This window comes from Aptenodytes patagonicus, chromosome 14, assembly GCF_965638725.1.
Source record: "Aptenodytes patagonicus chromosome 14, bAptPat1.pri.cur, whole genome shotgun sequence".
Lineage (NCBI taxonomy): Eukaryota > Metazoa > Chordata > Aves > Sphenisciformes > Spheniscidae > Aptenodytes > Aptenodytes patagonicus.
The window spans coordinates 15,242,247-15,260,217 of NC_134962.1; the positions used below are offsets into that span (position 1 = coordinate 15,242,247).

Here is a 17,971-nt window from a genome sequence, read left to right on the forward strand (position 1 = left end):
TGCTCTGTCATGGGCTTATCCATGCCCACACGCTTTGAGGTGCTCCAGCATGACCTCATGCACAGCCACTGATGCTTCAAGGTGTACCTGCTGCAGCACAGACTTATCCACAGCCACAGATGCTTCAAGGTGTGTCTTCTCCAGCGTGGACTTGGGCCACCATCCCTTCAGAGGTATACCTGCTGCGGCACAGACATAACCACGGCCACAGATGCTTCGAGGTGCACCTGCACTGGCATGGGTTTATCCACGGCCACAGACACTGCGGGGTGTCCTGCTCCTGCGTGGACTCATCCACAGGTCACAGTCCCTTCAACCTGAGTTCACGCTGGAGTTCCAGCCTGTCCAGTACAGCAGCACAGAAACAGCAGCGATGCCCTGGCCCTCTGCCAGCCCAGGCACATGGCCATTGCTGTTATCAAAATGTTCCCAGGCACAGCGCAGTAAGATGATCAGCAGCACAGCACTACAGCAAGCAGCGAAAGCAAAAAGCAGCCACTAACGAGCACTACACTCTAATATACAGTAAGGCAAGCAAGCCCCATGGCAAGCACAGGAGCCTGTCAATTAAAAGCTAAACAGCAATCAGCTATAAATTTGTTCTAGCACATTCCAATCAAACCTGTTGTTATCTTGAACCCTTTGAGCCCCGCATTGAGCACCAAAAAGGACTGTTGTGGTTTAACCCCAGCCGACAACTAAGCACCACCCAGCCACTCGCTCACACACCCCCCTGGTGGGATGGGGGAGAGAATCGGAAGGGTAAAAGTGAGAAAGAAACTTGTGGGTTGAGATAAAGGCAGTTGAATAGGGAAAGCAAAAGCCGCGCACGCAAGCAAAGCAAACCAAGGAATTCCTTCACTCCTTCCCATGGGCAGGCAGGTGTTCAGCCATCCCCAGGAAAGCAGGGCTCCATCACACCTAATGGTGACTTGGGAAGACAAACGCCATCACTCCGAACATCATCCCCCTTGCCCCTTCTTCCCCCAGCTCTATATGCTGAGCACGACGCCATATGGTGTGGGATATCCCTTGGGTCAGTTGGGGTCAGCTGTCCCGGCTGTGTCCCCTCCCAGCTTCTTGTGCCCCCCCAGCCTGCTCGCGGGTGGGGTGGGGTGAGAGGCAGAAAAGGCCTTGACTGTGTGTCAGCACTGCTCAGCAGGAACGGAAACATCCCTGTGTTATCAATGCTGTTTCTAGCACAAATTGAAACCGTAGCCCCATACTAGCTACTGTGAAGAAAATTAACTCTACCCCAGCCAAAACCAGCACACCTGTCCCATGTGGGCATCACTAGGGGAGAACAAGCATGTTGTCATCATGAGGCTCAACATCCCCCTGCTCCAATGGCTCCTGCAGAGCTGGGCTTTCCAGAGATGCTCAGCCTTCTTTCTGCTATCACCAGCTCTGAAAAACGAGAGGCTGCTTTCTCTCTGACCTGCTGGGAAAGACTCAGAGACAGGATAGATACCAAAAAGTGGGGTCTGGGTGGAATTTAGATACCTGCATTGAAACCCATGCATGGGGAAATTCCCCCACTTGGGAGAAACCTAGTAGGTGGCTGAATTCATTCAGCTCCCTCCGTTTGGATGACAGAGATCCCAAAGAAAGACCTTCTAAGGGCATGAGGGCACCTTGCTCCTTCCTAAGCTCTACTGCAATCCAGATGCGGGTGACACGGCAGGAGCACGTCTGCTGTGTGCGCACACCGTCTGGCGTGGAGCTCAGGAGATGCAGTCATCCTCATCTGAAACTTGGCCAGCGCTGGTTGTACCTTTGCAGTCCCCCCAGGGCAGTCTGGCAAGCCCATGCTGCTCAGGTAGGATGTACTGTGTGTCCTACGTCTGCCAGGAAGAAGCTCTGCACCATTAATCCCTGTGCCTTGGTGGGGAGAGGCTGTATAATGTTGGTCCTACGTAGAGAGCAACACCAAAGTGCTAGAGGAAAGCAGGAGTTCGGGCAAATCTGCATCTCCTCGTAGACCCCCCCTTGCTCCATAAGGCAGACACCAAACTGCCATGAGGGACAAAGTACATTGAAACGTGGGTGAAAACAGGCTGAAGCAGGATTTAACAGCAGGTACAAGTTGGAGGCTTCCTGAACACATGGCGAGCCTGAGCAGATCCCCGTGGCACAGCGGGAGCTGCTGACACAGGAGAAGAGCACTGCAGAGGCTGGAGGCACCTCGTGACACGTCATTCTCCAGGCCCTGGTCAGGGGTCGTGCCGAGAAGCCGACCGATGCTCAGCTCCACCAGGTTATCTTCTTCTGACAGTCTAACGAGTAGAAACACTGAAGACACGAGGTGAGCTGTAAGAACATTTGTTTGATGAAGAGCGTTTCCTCTGCCAGCCTCCCTTGGCATACATATATATTAAAAAAAAAAGCATTTATGGATATTAATAGCAATAACACTTTGTGACGACGGGTTTTTCAGATCGGTCTCTGTTTGAGGTCTGACGAAGGCAGATGAACGTGCAAAGTTTGACAGGGCTGATTGTTGTAAATCTCGTGCTCCGGGGATCCGAGGAGGCATTAAGGAAACGGTGCTTCATTTGGGAAAGACGAGCTTTTAAAATGGTTTGAATGGGACCGCTGTGGTGCCTCCGGCACTGAAAAGAAATTGGGGTGGATCTGCCAGGGAGACGCCACAAGTTTGGTGACAAAATGTGTTAATTTTTGTAGGAAACAACAGAATTAAATCCTGCTTTAAGCGAAAAAGCCAATTCAGCCTTAACTGTAAGGCTGCTAGCAACGACTCCACAATATATGAAATATAATAATTATGATAATTAATAAAGATAATAATACAGTAAAACCTTGCTAATTCATACTAATGACTCAGAGGCTGCTTACTAATTACTGAATTTTGTGGATAAACAAGCCAGAATAATGCATCATAAAATACACTTTGTTCCATTATTTTGACAACTCTCATTTAGTTTTAATTATTTATACTTCATAATATACTAGTCACTCTATTTGGGAGGGTTTTACAAAAATAATGACGCTCTAATAATTTGACATGTCAGTTCAGTATTTGCTGAAACAGGGAGGGAGGAAAACCAGCCCTTTCTGGATGTGTGCGAATCAGGCAGAGCGCAGATCTGTTGAACACAGATCTTCGAAGTTGTAATGCAAAATATTATACGTCTCTATAACGCCTTTGGCCGGGAGCCCTCGGAGCAGCTCGCCTTGTGGAGAACTCCCGCAAGCTGACCTGCTTCGCTGCTAAACACAGAAGGATCGATTGCTGATTCTCCAGAAAAATCATACGGTTTGAAAAATAATAATAAATGTGAAGTAGTTTTTGTGCCCAAATCGATTTTTATCATCAAATCAATTTTTTCCACCATCACGAGGGCTAAAAGCTTGTTTTTAATTTAAATGAGAGCTACAATTTTTACATAATCACTTGATTCCCGGAGCTGGCATTCCCTCGAAACCCCAGCCCACCTCCCCCTCCCGAATTTGGCAGGAGTTGGCCACGCTCTTGCAATGAAAGAGGCTTGTGGAAGAACTCAGCATTTATTTAGCTCAGTTTTCCAGCTACAGAGAGTCCTGTAGGGTGCATGTTGCAAATGTGCCTTCATAGTCATGATGTTTAAAAAAAAAAAAAAAAAAGCCATTTCCATCGGAGATTTGCCAGAAAACTGACTCTATCAGCCCTGTCCTAGCTGTCTGCGAGCATATGGATCGGTTGCGGAAACTCACTGTACCTGGGAATGGAATAACATACTGCAAAAACGCTCCATATATAATATTATTTTCCACTGGGCTGCTTTTCTAAGGGGCCTGTTGCAAGACAGGGAGTGGGAGAGCGCAGAGCCTGCGGTGCCGTGGCAGAAAGGGGGTAAACCCGCACGCCCCAGGGCCGCCGGGCAGGGCTCAGCCCGTCCACCGCCGAGCATCCTCCCTCCCCATCTGCTAGATTTGGGGTTTCGGTGCCGGTCTGCCCTGCAAGCCCCGGCCCGTGGGGAGTCAGAGGGGGACAGCAGGGAGGGAGGGCTGCTGGTTGACCATGGATGGGTGCTGCCTTTTCAACAGCGGGGTCTATAAAGACGGAGAGGTGTAGAAAGCCAGGCAGCCTGGGGTGGCGGGAGGCTGTAGGTCTCCATGCCTTGGGGAGCAGGAGGCCAACACCAGCGTCAGAGGCCGAGACCGGCTTTTCTCTCCCGGGTGGGAGAGCGCGTGGGGAGGCGCAGGCCTTTCAGAAGCGAGGTCTCGGTGCCGGGGTCGTATTTAGGGTGGATCAGCATGATGGAAAGCATCCTTCTTCAGGGGGTGGGCTCCAGGGGCTGTGCGGGGGGGAAAAGAAGGCTGCTCGGCACCGTCCCGCGTCGGGAGGAGGGCAAAACCGGGCACGGTGTTTCGGTGAGGGCCGGGGGGCAGAGGAGACGTGACCGGGTGCCAGCGGGAACCGGTGTCGCAGCCGGGCCGCCGGTCCCCCGCCGGCTGTTGCAGCCTTCCCCTCCCCGGGTCGGCTGGGGATGGGGGAGAGGGGGGCGTCCCGCTCTCCTCCCTTACCAGGCGCCCCCGGAGGGGCTCCGGCCCCGCCGCCCCGAGGTGCCCCAGCACCCGCCGGTGCCGGCAGCGGGGCGGGGGCGGCCCGGCTGCCGGGGGGGGAGCCGCCCGGCCCCGCCGCGAACAATAGCGGCCCCGGCGCGGGGCGGCGCGGAGCGGGGCGGGCCGGGGGCCGCCGCCCGCCCCCCCGCCGCCGCCGCCCGCCCTCTCCCCGCCCCCCGCGCCAGAGGCACCGCCGCCGCCGCAGCCGGGTCCATGCCCGCTGGAGCCCCCGCCTGCCGCCGCCCGCAGCCCCGGCATGGACGTTAGGTTTTACCCCTCCGCCCCCACCGCCGTGGGCTCCCTGCCCGGCGCCGACCCCACTTGCCTCGGGCCGCTGGATTATTATCACTGCAACAAGGTACCGGGGCGGCGGGGGGGGGGGGGGGACGGGGACGGGGACGCGGGGGGGCTGCCCGGGCGGCTTCGCTCGGAGCGTCCCGCAACTTCTCCGCGGGGGGAGGAAGGAAAGTGCCGGCGGCGCCCGGCTCCCGCGGGAGGGAATTTTGAAAGTGGTCTGGCAGCGGAGCGGGGAGAGCCGTCGGGTCCCCGGGCCGCCCCGGCACCGGCCCCGCCGCGCTCCCCGGCGGGGCGAGCGGAGCTGCGGGGCGGGAGGAGCCCGAGCCCCGGGCGCTGCTCGGCGGGGCAGGCTGGAAGCGATCGCGGCCAGGAGGGAAACGCTCTGGGGTGAGCGGGGCTCTCTGGGGCTGTTTGTTTATGTGTTCGTTTCCAGCGGTGGGTTTATTTAATATTTGCCCTGCGGGAGCGTTCGGCCCGCAGCGGTGTTCGTGGGGGTTTTGTTGCGGTTGTTGTCGGGCACTTTTTTTGTTGTTGTGCACCTTCTTCGCAAGGCTGCGGAGCCGCCGGGCTGGGGTCGCTGGCACCTCCCGAGCGGGGGCTCCGGCTCTGGGCCCCCCCCCCCCCCCCCCCCCCACCTCCCCTCCGGCACCCACCTGCCCGCGCTCCCCCGGCGCTGATGCTCCTGCGAAGTGCGGCACCCAGCCCCGGGTTTGGGGGGGGGGGGGGGGTGTTCCCCAAGACCCACAGCACGGAGGCGAGGAACGCTCCCTAACCTACATTTCCCCCGCTCGCTGCAGCCGCGAGGCAAACCACCCTCTTCGTGTAACGAGAGCGGGATCCGCGGGAGGGTATTTGAGAGCGCCGGAGGTGCTGTAGGAAATTTCCCTCATCCGAGGGAAGCCGAAGCGAAGGGGATAGATGCTCTACTTCAGGGATAAACAGTTCTCCGCGAGTATCGCCTTCCTCGCGTGTAGGTAAATAGCGCTGATGTTTCGGCAACAAAGCCGTAGGAAGCAGACCCGCTTGGAGGGAGGGAGGGAGGATCACCACCATAAGCTCCGAGACATAACCCTGGCTGCGTCCTCCTGGGCCAAATTCGGGTAATTGCATTAAAAAACGTTAATAAAGGGAGAAAATGCTCTGCTGCCTTGGGACTGCAGCTCAGGATGCCCTCGGCTCGTCTTGCTGTTGTGATACTTCTGGATCAAACTCTTTGGAAACAAGCAGAGGGAAACCTACGTGGCTTCCCAGATGCAGCAAATTAATCTTTATGTATCAATATATGTATTTAATTGTTCTCTGTCATTTGGGTTATTTATCTCTTTTTATTAAGTTGTAGCAAACCTAATAGTTCTCATTTATTTTGAGACGCCTGATTATGCTGAAAGGAAACAACTTAAATTGATTTCTTCTGTACCTACGTACCGCTAGTTTCAAACTGTTTTATTATCATTGCCGTTGCTCTTAAAATGCTAAACATGCTCTTAAAATACTAACGAGAGCCGGGTCACCTGGGAGCAGGTCATCCGTGCTGCTGAAACGTCAGCAAAAGCTGAAAGTCTGGGATCATGCGAGTGTGTGCCGCTGGGAACTGCGGCAACCCCCAAATCCTGCTGGTTTTAGGAACTCGATTTTACCAAGAAGTTGTTAGATGTCAGCGTGATTTAGTTTGCCTTCCAGTTTTTTGTGCGGGAGCTGGGGCTCGCAGTCGTGCACGCAGCGCTGCAGGCCCTTGCCGCGGGTCTGCACAGCCCCGGCACCCCCCCAGCAGCACCCGCCTGAGCCTTGGGGTGCGCGGGGCCCCACATCGTCAGCTCATCCGTGGCCTGAATCCCTGAGATTAGTCCCGGATTAGGCGGTAGCAATTGATCCGCAGGTCCTTGCTGTCGCGCGGCGCTGCCGACGGGGAGGCTGGAAGAAATCGCCTCTTCTGGGTCTCCAGCGAGCGCAGCCCGGGAGAAGGAGTGGGTGCGTTTCAGTGCTGGCCAGGGTGGATGGGACACTGGAGAGGAGTACCCCAGGTACTGACCACTGCCACCAGATGCTGCTGTTGTCACTGCTACGGAGGATCTTAAGGCAGCGGGAGGAAGAAAGGAAGTGACTTACCCTTTTCTGCTATTCAGGTCTCTTTCTTTTTTTTTCTTCTTTTCTTTTCTGAGTTATCAAGTGTCATTTGCTTATGCACAGCGGTGCATGTTTGTCTGTGGGATGAGGCTGCTGGAACGAAGCCAGAGATGAAATGGGTTGACTTTGTTTTCCCGGCCGAATGCAGGCATAACGGTTGTAACTTCAGCATCAAAACGTGGCCCAGTGCGGAGCGGGCGATGGAATTGCCTCCTGCTTTTGCAGACTTTGCTTTGGAGAACTTCTCCGGCCGGTGCGGGGTGGCGTATGGCTGAGGATCGCCACCGGCATGCTGTTATCTTGTGCCCGCTATGGAGAGCGCTGTCTGAGCACACCTGCTTCCTCGGAGCCGCATGGGACCCTCTGGGAAACTCCAAAAAGTCACACTGGTCCCAACCCCATCGCTCCTGTCCGGTGCTGCTGACTCAGCCCAGGGCTGGGCTAAGACAGTGTCTGCCACTTTAAAAAGCTACAGAGTAGGGCAGGGTGGAGTGCAAAACTCAGAAGTTCTTCCACTATCGCATGCAGGTATCCTGGATGAAATCCAGCTCTAGGAAGAACCTGGGCAAGGAGTGCTTACAGGCTCTTCGCTGTCCTCCTGCTTCACTGAATTTATGGAGGGGCTTTAAAGCCCTTCGATTTAAAGGACTTGTTCTGTTCGGGTTCGGCTTTTTTCTCCCAAAAGGCTGCTTTGTTTGTTTATTTATTTAGGGGGGAGGCAGAGAAGCCGGGAAGGAGTGTGCAGTGTCACTGTGTATAAATAACTCGCTGAGAGCGCGGCAGAGCTCTGCCCGCGCACCCATCGCCAGCAAGCTTGCTGGGGAGATGCGCTTGAGCCCGAAGCATCCTGAAATGTTAATGTAATTGTTTTGTGCACTTACTGAACATGATATTGTTACCGTGAGGTCTCTGATCTCGCCTGCACGCTGCAGTAAGCCACAGTTTCTCTTTGCAGCTACAGAGGTCCCTATTGGGTATCAGCATTTCCATTTTTAAAAGGACAAGGGATGTTTAGAGGGATAATGAAATGGGAGCGTGCGTTCAGCCGGGGCCTCCCCAGAAGGGCACCCTTTCTTTAACTGCTTCTGGAGCATCCCTGTTTTCCCTCGAGAAGGGCTGGCCACCGGGAGGGACCGGTGCGGGGAGCGAGGGGCTGGACACCCATGGGTGGAGAATGGGGTCCCTTGTGCCCCGGCAGGCAGGGTGAGAAGGAGCCTTCCCCTCTGCTGACTGCATTTGGTGAGGAGTTTTTATGCATTGGGCATGCTGGTGGCATCGGAGCAGGGGAAAAAGGATTCCCCGCGTAAACCAGTCCCCATCACGGGTGACCTCGTACGGAGCAGCTTGCCATGGCAGGTGGGAAGAGGAGCCAACCCCAAACCTCCTGGTGCCCAGGGAGCTGCCGCTCACAGCCTGGAGGACTGATGCTCCTTGGCAGGATTTTTAGGGTTGCACTGGGCTCAGCCCAAGGTGCAGGGGCGATAAGGAGTGACACCTTCCCGGAGCCACCTGAAAGCCTCCCGAAGGGCATGCTGCAACGAGCATTTCCCGCGCTGGGGTGCCAGCCCCTTGCCTCCTTCCCCTGGGCCGGATCCAGGACCTGCTCCGTCGTTGGGACTGCACAGAAGAAACTCCACTGGTGTATTAGGTTGTGTTTGCACAGCCACCACGAGGGACTGGGGGGGTTCAGCTGAAGGTGGTACCATCTCTGCAAGGAGCCCTCGTCCAAACGGTGACACCCGTCTCCATCATTGGCCGCCTGAGCCCCGCTGAAGGGAGCACCTACCTCCGTTTCGGATTCCTCTTTTAAATCTGGGACTAAAGCCCCCTTTTTTTGGTCCCCTCTGGCCTTTTTCCTAGGACATTGGTACCTGCTGCAGACCCCCCTCCTGCTCCCTTGCTGGGGAAGTGGAGCTTTCACGATGTCTCGCTGCTGCCTGGGTGTTGTGATGGTGTTAGGGGGATGAGGCACCATGTTCCCACACCACGTAAGGGGTTTGTCAATCTGGGGTGGGATGTTTTTGCATCCCCTCAGTTGCTTTGTGAAAATTTGGGGATTTTTCCCACTTAAACTCTAGGAAGACCCTTTGCATTTGTGTTTCACAATAAGTAAACCATGGGAAAAAACATGCAGTTTAGTAACACAGGGGCTCGTTCCGCTCTTAGCGGAGCTTTAGTGACAGGATCTAATATGCTGTCTGATATACCAGCGTGGAAGGATTTTCCCAGATCTTAAATTCTGTGGGTCCACGAAGTACAGGAGGGGGTTTTTCATTCTTAGCCCAGGCAAAATTGCTTTTGCAAGGGAGGCATACAGCAGGAATCCTGCCTGAGCACAGTACGGCATGCTCTTTCACGCAGTGATGCTGGGCTGTGGTGCACGAGGAGTAATCCTGCTCCCTTCTCCCTAGGGGCAACTTTGGGGAGTGAACTAACATCTCTCTATTCTTCCTGCAGAAAGAAATTTTAAATATAAATTCTTTGTAGTTGCTTCTGGTGTATCGATGATCAGACTTGGTTAGCACAATGCCTAATTTCCACTTAGGGCAATGATTGATGGGGAGGAGGAGGACCCAGCCTGGGAATACCTTAATCCTTGCAGAGCAAGCACACTGCTGTGACACTGGGAGTGCCCGTGGTCCTTGGGAACCTCCGGCATCTCTGGCAGTTAATGGGAGATACGTGCCGGGGAGCCCTGTTAACCCTGTAGCATTTCCGTAGGATTCAACAGCACCATCAAAACTTGTCCCAAATCTTTCTAACAGGGCTCTGCGGCTTTGCATCTCCAAACACACCCTGTGTCTTGCCTTTTAGGCTGATAAATTGACAAAAACTATTTCGCCAATACACCATCATAAATTATGGATAATTAAAATCTACTAGTCATGAGATGTGTATTAATCTGCAACCAATGCTGTCGTCTTCTTTTAAGAACCCTTCAGAAATGGGATCCGAGCTGCTGGTATGAGCCCGGGTCGATATAGCAAATGCATTTCTGTGGAACATTCTGTTTTGTTTTGACTTTTACCATAAATTGTACATTGCAGTGATAAACACGGTCCCTTTTTCATCGTTCCAGAACTGCTTTGCCATTCTAGAAGATAAAATGTATTCTTTTCCTTTCTACTTTCTAAGCCAACTCTGTTTTGAAGTAGCGTAAATCTTTCTTTGGAGATGGAGGATTTTGGATGGGGAACAAAGTCAGGCAAATTTTTAATTTGGGGCCCATTTTACTCTCATTTGGCAGGCAGCTCCTGTTGACTTGCAAATGTGGATTTTTTTAGGCCCTGAATATGGGCAAAGGCTTCCTCTGAAAAGTGTTTGAGCTACTCAGTGGGACAACCCTGCGTTCTGCAGAGCGATCTTTGATGGGTTGCACAGCAGAAAGCGTTTGAAGCACCATTTTGCCTTGGGCTTTAAGTCAGGGATTGGGAGCTAAATAATGAATGTCCATCCATTCATAGAAATTGTTGTTCTCTCTGTATGTGCAGAGGGAAGGCTTTAATCTGGTTGGTTTTGGAACAATGGAGATATTTTGAAGACCGGTCTGACTTGTATATAACAACGTTTGTTAGGGCCACTTCTGAATAACTCTGTCAAGGGCCTGATCCACGACAGCCCCTGTAGCAGAGGAGGCATCAAGACACCAAAATTCAGGATCAAAATTTTGCAAGTTTCTCTGATTTATTTATGATGCTTCAAATCAATTCTGAACATCGTCCCCTAAATCAGTGGTCCAAAGCCTATTGCGTGTTACACTACAATAACCACAGGGTAAATCCATGAACAGCTCCGGACTTATTCTATACATCTGAGCTTGCCACAGGCACCAGGATCAGTTTGTGCATCCATAATGGAGAAAATGTTCTGTTGATAAATTGTGTTTTGCTTGTAACAGACCGGAGCATCCTATAGCTTGCGTAGCACATGGCTGCTGCTGGCTCCGGGCGGCGGGGAGAGCACCTGTAACCCTTGCAGAGCCCTTTCAGGGCCCTGCTTTTGCTAGTTGTAAGAATGGGCTCTGCCGGCTCCTTTCCTGGTGGTCGTTGTCACCCTCGTGGTATTTCTGCAGCATTTGAAGAAAAATCTCTGTTTTCATTCTGCCTTCACTTTGCATCTCTCCGCTGCTGGATGCGAGGAGTGGGAGGTGAGGACCACTCCGCTGCTGCATGCAGACTGGCCGAGCAGGAGCATGCGGGGGGGGGCGTTATCCCCTCTAGGTGCACAATTTTTCCCTATTACCTTTGTGCTCATCCGTTTTTTTACAAAATGAGCTCTAAATGCTTTTACCATAAGTTGGGTTATATCTTTCAGCATAAATGAAGCATATAATTGTGTTTTCCTAACAGCTCTACATTAAAAATAAGTTATTGTGCTGCTAATGTGTTTTCCTTGACAATTTTCCATCCAGCGAGTGCAAGGCTTCTGTCTGAGGCTGTTGTGTGCCACCTTTTGTGCCACCTTTTCTGCCTCCTCTTTACATTTTATTCTGCATTTCTAAAGTCGGGGTAAAGTGTTAGCGTGATTCCAGCTTTGATACCATTAACTCCTAATTGGAGGTTTGAGCTCTAATGTTCCACCTTCGTGATTTTACACAGACATTTTCATATGATTAAAGCTTATACTTGGGGATGCACAGTTCAGCTGCAGAGGCGAGAAATTTTGCAACAAAACTTAAGGAAACAAGCACCAATCAAACCATTCTTTTTTTTTTTTTTAAAGTGATTGAAAACAGTGTTAAATTGCCTGGTTTTGCACTTATATGACCAGATTTAAATATTTTAATCATCTGCATCCCCCCCTCTTTCTATTGTTTCCCTCTGGTGGTTTTGTTCTGATGGATGCCATTTCTTCTTTGAAAAATGGCATTGGCGGCTGCGTCGCCTGCAGGCAAAATCTTTGCATTATGCCACAGAATATCTCTCCTCCGCCGTAATCTTTTGCATAGATTGGTTGACCTCTGCAGATGTAATTAAATCTCTTCCTGACGACTGTGCGATTTCAGTTCAGCTCTGTGGTGAATGTAACTGTTAGGTAAGTGTTAAATTGGGGCCCTGGACCAGTAATTGTTATTATGGAAAGATTACTTGAGCATGGGTTTATGCTGGTTGCCGCACGCAGCTTCTGAGGAACCTTATCTGCAGAAATCAGGTGACTCTTGGTCTGAGGCAGTTTTTTGACCTCTAATTATAGCCGGGACACAGGAGGCTGGGTTGTGCGAATGTTTAAAATGTAGATATTTTAATTTTGTTTCTGTTGGTTTAAGGACCCAGTCTCTTGCTGTCATGGTTTTGGGGTATTTTTGTGTTTCTAAGGATCTCATAACCTAGCCGGAGCTAGAAAAGGGGGGCAGCAGTATGGGGCCCTATTCCTAAGTGGGGCGGATGGCTAAACTTGCTGCGGCTCTGTCCTCCCCACTCCTGATGTGCATCTTCGCTTCCATGCGGCTGAAGCCACCAGCCCTGCGGAGAAGGGCTGGGGTAGCCCCTGCTCCAAAATGGGCAGCCCCAGCACCGTGGTGCTTGGGGGAGACGGAGGAGCGAGCACTGGGCGTGCTGGCATGTGCCACCTCACCTCTGGTGACATGCCACCATCCTCTCTGTCACCCAGGTTGTATTTTAGCCCGGGACCGGGCCACCCGTGCCCCGTGGATCCTGTTCCACCTTGGCGGCGGCGAGGAGCACTTTTTTTTTTTTTTCTATCGGATTAGCTGGATCACATTAGCAGGTTTTTCTTCCCACAAAACCTACCGATGACTCAGAGTTTCCATTCCCGTCTGGACTCGTCAGGGAGGCTCCGTCCCTTTTCTCCCCAGCTGTCTGCCTGCACGCCGTGCTCCTCCTCTCCTCTCAGCTTTAGAGAAAGCCATCATCTTCCCCTTCATCATCTTCTGCTTGCAGGGTGGAGCCTGCACTTGCCCATGGTCAGGGTTGGGAGATAAGGGCTGTGTTGTGGCTCTGCCATTTATCCTCTGTGTGAACTGGCCTAGGTCTCCATCTCCAGAAGCAGCAGGTGATTTTGGGGTACCCCAGGCATTTACGGGTTATTTTTATGAAGAATTTGAGCCATCCTGAGCACTGAGCAACCGCTGCAGGAGACCTGGGTACCTGGAAAGGTGCAAGCAGAACCCAGGGCACCCCAAAAGGCTTCTCTCTTCCAAAGACGTGGATTTCCACATTTATACCTATGAAAGAGTTTCACCTTTCCAGCCTGATTTACCCAGCGGTTTATTCCCTGAGCATCTCCTCCCTCTCCCTGGGAAGGTGGTAGAGCTGTACGGCTCATTGGGAGTTGTGAAGCCATTTGAAAACCCCCAAAAGCAACAGTTTTAATGTGAAGGACAACCCTGTGTAGGGGAGGAGATGGGGCAGGTGGTGGTAACGGAGAGCTCGGCCTCACGTGGTGCTGGTCACACAGCAGCTTTGCTGTCCGTGTGGGGAACCGGTGGATCTCAGTCCTGTTCCTAGCAGTGTGCAGGCTGAACTCCTTTCTCCCCCAAAAGCTGATCTCTGGGTCAGTGATGAGCTGTTTCATTCCACCTCTACCATCACCTTTCCTTTACACCATGGGGAAGATGCTGCCGCGGCCCCAAGGACCTTCGGGGCACTGCAGCCGGGGGGAGGACAACGTGGGCTGCTGAAGGTTGGCTTATCCGAGCCCAGCACTGCTGCACCCACAGAGGCGTTCGTGGGCTTCGGGTCTCCCTTGCTGACGCTGCTTGCTAGCTCTGAATTAAAAGACTTTTTGTTTCATCGCTTACAGTTACCGAACCCTAAAATAAAGACAAATTTCTTTTCTCTGTCAAAAAATAACAGCTTAGATCCATTCCATGTTTCTCATTTTTCATGGGTGCTTCTTTGAACAGTGGGTTTTTATACGGTGAGCCATCTCAGCACAGCGTGCCTGCTGTGGAAGGATGATGTATTTTTAGGGAATTAGATTTCTAGTCCGTAGTGCCAGAAGAGGAGCAGTGTGCCCTGGAGTCCTTCGAAAAAGGAAAGAAACTTTGACAGCATGGAAATTAAATTTATGAAAACTTTAGAGGAAGTTTTGTATGGAAACACTTAACTGAATTACCTTGGTTTGTCCCAGCTTATGCACTGGGCGCAAAAAAGCGTTTGGATGTCATCTGAAGAAGAAAAAGCAGAAATATTGGGGGGGAAACATGAATCACAGAAGCTGGGGCTTGTTGTAGCACTGGGAAATGTGTGTTCCTCCTGATAGGATCCTGCTCTGTCCATGTTAAACACAGGGAGGCAACTTTTCCCCTGATGCGTTATCTTGTCTCTAAATAGCATTCAAAGGAGAAGAAGAATGTGCTGTTAAAAATATCAAACTTTTGGGAATGGCTGGCAGACTTTACCACTGATAAGCATTGTTGATTGAAGATCAAACAGCCCTTGAAAGCAGAAGGAAAAACCTTCCAACAAGCGCCATGGATCTAACCCTGCAGCCAGACAGTGAGGTCACGCGGGCTTCAATCTGTGTATATTTAGGAACCTGCACTGGAATTACAGTCTGGTCTCCTCTACCCCAGACGGATGTTGGCGACATGGTGGTTTTAAACCTGATAAATCTGTTAAAGCTGAGAACAACATTTATTAGACGCCAAGAAAACCAGAGTCATGTTTTCATTATTAGGTGGTAGTTTTATATTCCCCCCCCCCCCCTTAAGATAAAGAGTCTGCCTAGGAGGAAAGACTGCAGGTCATAAAGTGAACTGAAGACTAGTGGCATGTGTTTTTTAATTAATTGACAACCTGCATTTCTGTGTCAAGGTGGCAAATTAATTGTGGGTGGCCGTCTGTTTGCAAAACCAGATAGTTCTGTCGTGGCTGTGCCAAACTGTACATGTGGAGTATTTAACTATTTGATTTAAATCGGACCAGAGTGTAGGTTTTATGAAAACTATATTAAATCAGTTCTTCCACTTAAGAGTTAGGCTTTGAAAAGGGGAGAAATATTCATGAAACGGTCTTTTTAGCTTCATAAACTTGCAGCTCTTTAAGTAAGGTGGTTGGCATGTAGTGACCTTCTTTTGGGGGAGGCCAAACCCTGGTGGGAATAACAATATGTAACTTCAGTCATCTGTGGAAGTGGGGTACCGAATTCGTGTGAGAGCGCAAATGAAACTAATACATGTTTAAAATCATAAAATAGCTTAGGCTGGAAGGGACCTCTGGAAGTGTATTTAAAATAATTCCAGTAGCACCTTCTGGGATTGAGATTGCAGGAGAGAAAAATATCAGTATCAGCCGGCACCAACTACGAGCCACAGATTTTCTGTTCTGATACAGTGAGAGTCTCAGTGGTGACGGCTGCAATCAAATGCTAAGTAGGAAGTTTGTAATAAAAAGGGCTTTAGTTAGAATTAATAAAATGTGCAATGCCTCATTCCTTGGAAAACATGCGGTATTGACCGAGATTTAGAAACACATCCTGTAGGAGCAGGGATCCAGGTTGCAGGCTCCAGAGCTGGCTCCGGCATCCTTTCCCCGCATGTGTTACTATTCCTTCTAGAGTGCAGGGTTTCATTTATTTTATTTTTTGGCTGGAAAGGTCACAACGTGCAAGTTTGAGAGGAAATTGGTGAAGAGCTGGAAACAAGGGCAGCCTCGTACAAAATTATCATCTGCTTCTCCCTCTCTTGCACCTTCCCGTGCACCCCACGCACGTGGCTTCCCTGCTCCGAGGCTGCGGGCTGTGCCGGAGTCACACTAAGTCCCTTTGTAATATTCCTGCTATGTCCAGCTGAACCGAAAGCCTGTTTGCATTTTGATGTTGATTGTATCTAAGGACTAACTTCATGAATGTGAGGTGCTGCACACTAAACCTGTGTGATAGAGAAGAACACGCCCCATTTCAAGTATAGCTGTTGGGTCCTCTCTAAGCTCCCAGAGCAGAGACTGAGTACTGAATTTCAGGGAATGTAGGCAGGATCTAAATGTAAAGATGTGATAGTCATTACCAAAATAGGATGCCCATATAATGGGCAAATCCAAGGTTATAATGGAAACTTATTTCTGATTTGGACCAAGTTTGATTCATTTTAAGTCCTTCTATCCAGAGCTGTCCTCCATGAGCTGCATGTGAAGCCACAGATGCAGTTTTCATTTGCAGGAAAGCAATGCTCTAAGTTAATTGGGAAATGTGGATTTCAACATCCTCTTGTATTGTGGAATTGTCTTATGACGTTCTGAAGCTCAAATGGAGCTTCTCATTTGCCCCCCGAGTTGGAAGTCTTGGGTAGCTCAGAGGCAGGAAGAGCATGCTGCTGGATCTGGGGCTTTAGCTTCTGTCACTGTCATCGTGCCATCAGCATGGGGATGGTGCCAGCTTGGGAGGGATCCTCTACTTGGCAAAAAAAAGGTCTCAAGAGCAGGCTGCCTCCTTGCTTAACACAGTCAGAGCAGGAAGGCTGTGGAACTCAGAGGTTTCTGAAGAGCTGCTGTGGCTCTTCCCATCACGAGGTCACCAGGCCAGAGTACCGAGGGACCAGACGTCCTCAGATGCTGTGAAATAGAGCTGGTGGTTGCCGTCCTGCTCTCTGAACGTGGGCGTGCACATCACGGCTGCTCCCAGTGGCAGTGTGGCATGTACAGCAGCATGAGAGCTAGCTGGGCCACCTGAAACTGGTGGCCTCATCCCTTTGGCCAGAGCCACTGGAGAGGCCAAGGGGGAGATCCAGCCTTCTTTGGGATTTCTGCTGTATTTGTTTGGGGATAAACACGACCTCCAATACTACTAACCCAGCAACGTCCAGGCTGAATTGGCTTAAAAATTACAACGTGAAGTTTGTGCAATTGAATGTTTCTGAGCACGACGCCTGTTGCTGTCAGTGCTTTGCCCGATGCAGCGGCAGAGCCAGGCTCCGCAGGGCTGGTTAGCCAAGGTGATCAGTGCCTTGGGTCCTTGCCCAGGCGTCGCTGAGCTCTGCAGTTAGTGTCCCGGGGCCGGAGGCGGCTCGGCAGGAGCTGCTCAGACCTCACAGCTTGGAGCCCTGCATGGGATGGCTTTCCCTTTGCTGTGTTTAAGTGGCACAGGCTTGACTGGAGTGCCTTAATAAAACAGAAGGCTTAGTCTGACGGGGGTGGGAAGGAGGTGAAAAAGGAAATCTTAATTCCCTGCTCATCTCAGCTGCGATTCAGGTTTCATTTCCCCTTGCGGAGGTTTCCCCTCTTCCTCCCTGTTGTCCAAGTGTTGCTTCTGTTGCATTTGTTATTTATTTTCTTTTTACCCTGGGGGCTGCTGCGAGAGGTGTCTCTTTGCTCTGCCGGCTGTTCCTGATGCTTCGTTTTCCTTGCTAATACCAATTGTTTCTGCCAAAATCGTTTGGTGGTGTTATGTAAACCTAGAATCACACGCTAACGCTCTAATCCGGGCGCTCCTAAACACACTGGATCGGATTCGCCCCCGCGCTGACTCCGCTGCCGTCAGGCACATTGTGCCGGGGGTCCCCTCGGCTCAGCAGCCACCGGGGGTGGGATGCCACTGGTCATGACATCCACAGCCATCTGAGCCAATATCGCCGTCGTTGCTGGTAGTTTTAGTGGGAGTCATGAAAACACCCTGTAAATCACTCAGGGATTTAAGCTGTTTGTAGAGCATGGTACCTGCACAGCAAAGCTTGTTTTTTGGCACCGGGGCCTGTGTTTCTGCTGTTGAGTTTGCAGCAGCGTTGGTGGATGCTACGTGTGTGGTTCCGTGCTGGCACCAAAAAGTGGCTTGCTGCTTCTCCGCCCCATCGCTGCCCACGGTCCAGGGCAAAGCCTGCCTGTGCGGTCCCTGTGCTCGTCGCCAGCCACCTGATGGGATTTGAGCTCCTGGAGTATCTTCATGGAGATGCTGTGTTCCTGCAGAGGCTGAATGGGCACCTCTTCTCCTATGCCAAATAGCGTGGGCCTTCCTCTGAAGTGTGCACGCTCTCTCGGTGGCAACCGGTTGTTTACCTGGAAAGTGATATTAGCAAAGATCTTAATGAATT

At 51.5% G+C, this 17,971-nt stretch overlaps 1 protein-coding gene across 2 annotated transcripts in view; it reads left to right on the top strand.

The window, feature by feature from the left end:
• Positions 1-4,810: 4,810 nt before the first annotated feature.
• The window catches only part of TOX2 (TOX high mobility group box family member 2), a 155,697-nt gene continuing 142,536 nt past the window's right edge, over positions 4,811-17,971 (top strand). The window contains exon 1 of one of the 2 annotated variants that reach the window (XM_076352319.1): positions 4,811-4,924. In XM_076352319.1, coding sequence (XP_076208434.1) covers positions 4,823-4,924 — 102 coding nt within the window. In that variant the 5' untranslated portion in view covers positions 4,811-4,822. Of the gene's footprint in view, positions 4,925-5,778; positions 5,838-17,971 lie in introns of those variants that run through there. The other variant, XM_076352320.1, reaches the window with a different exon arrangement.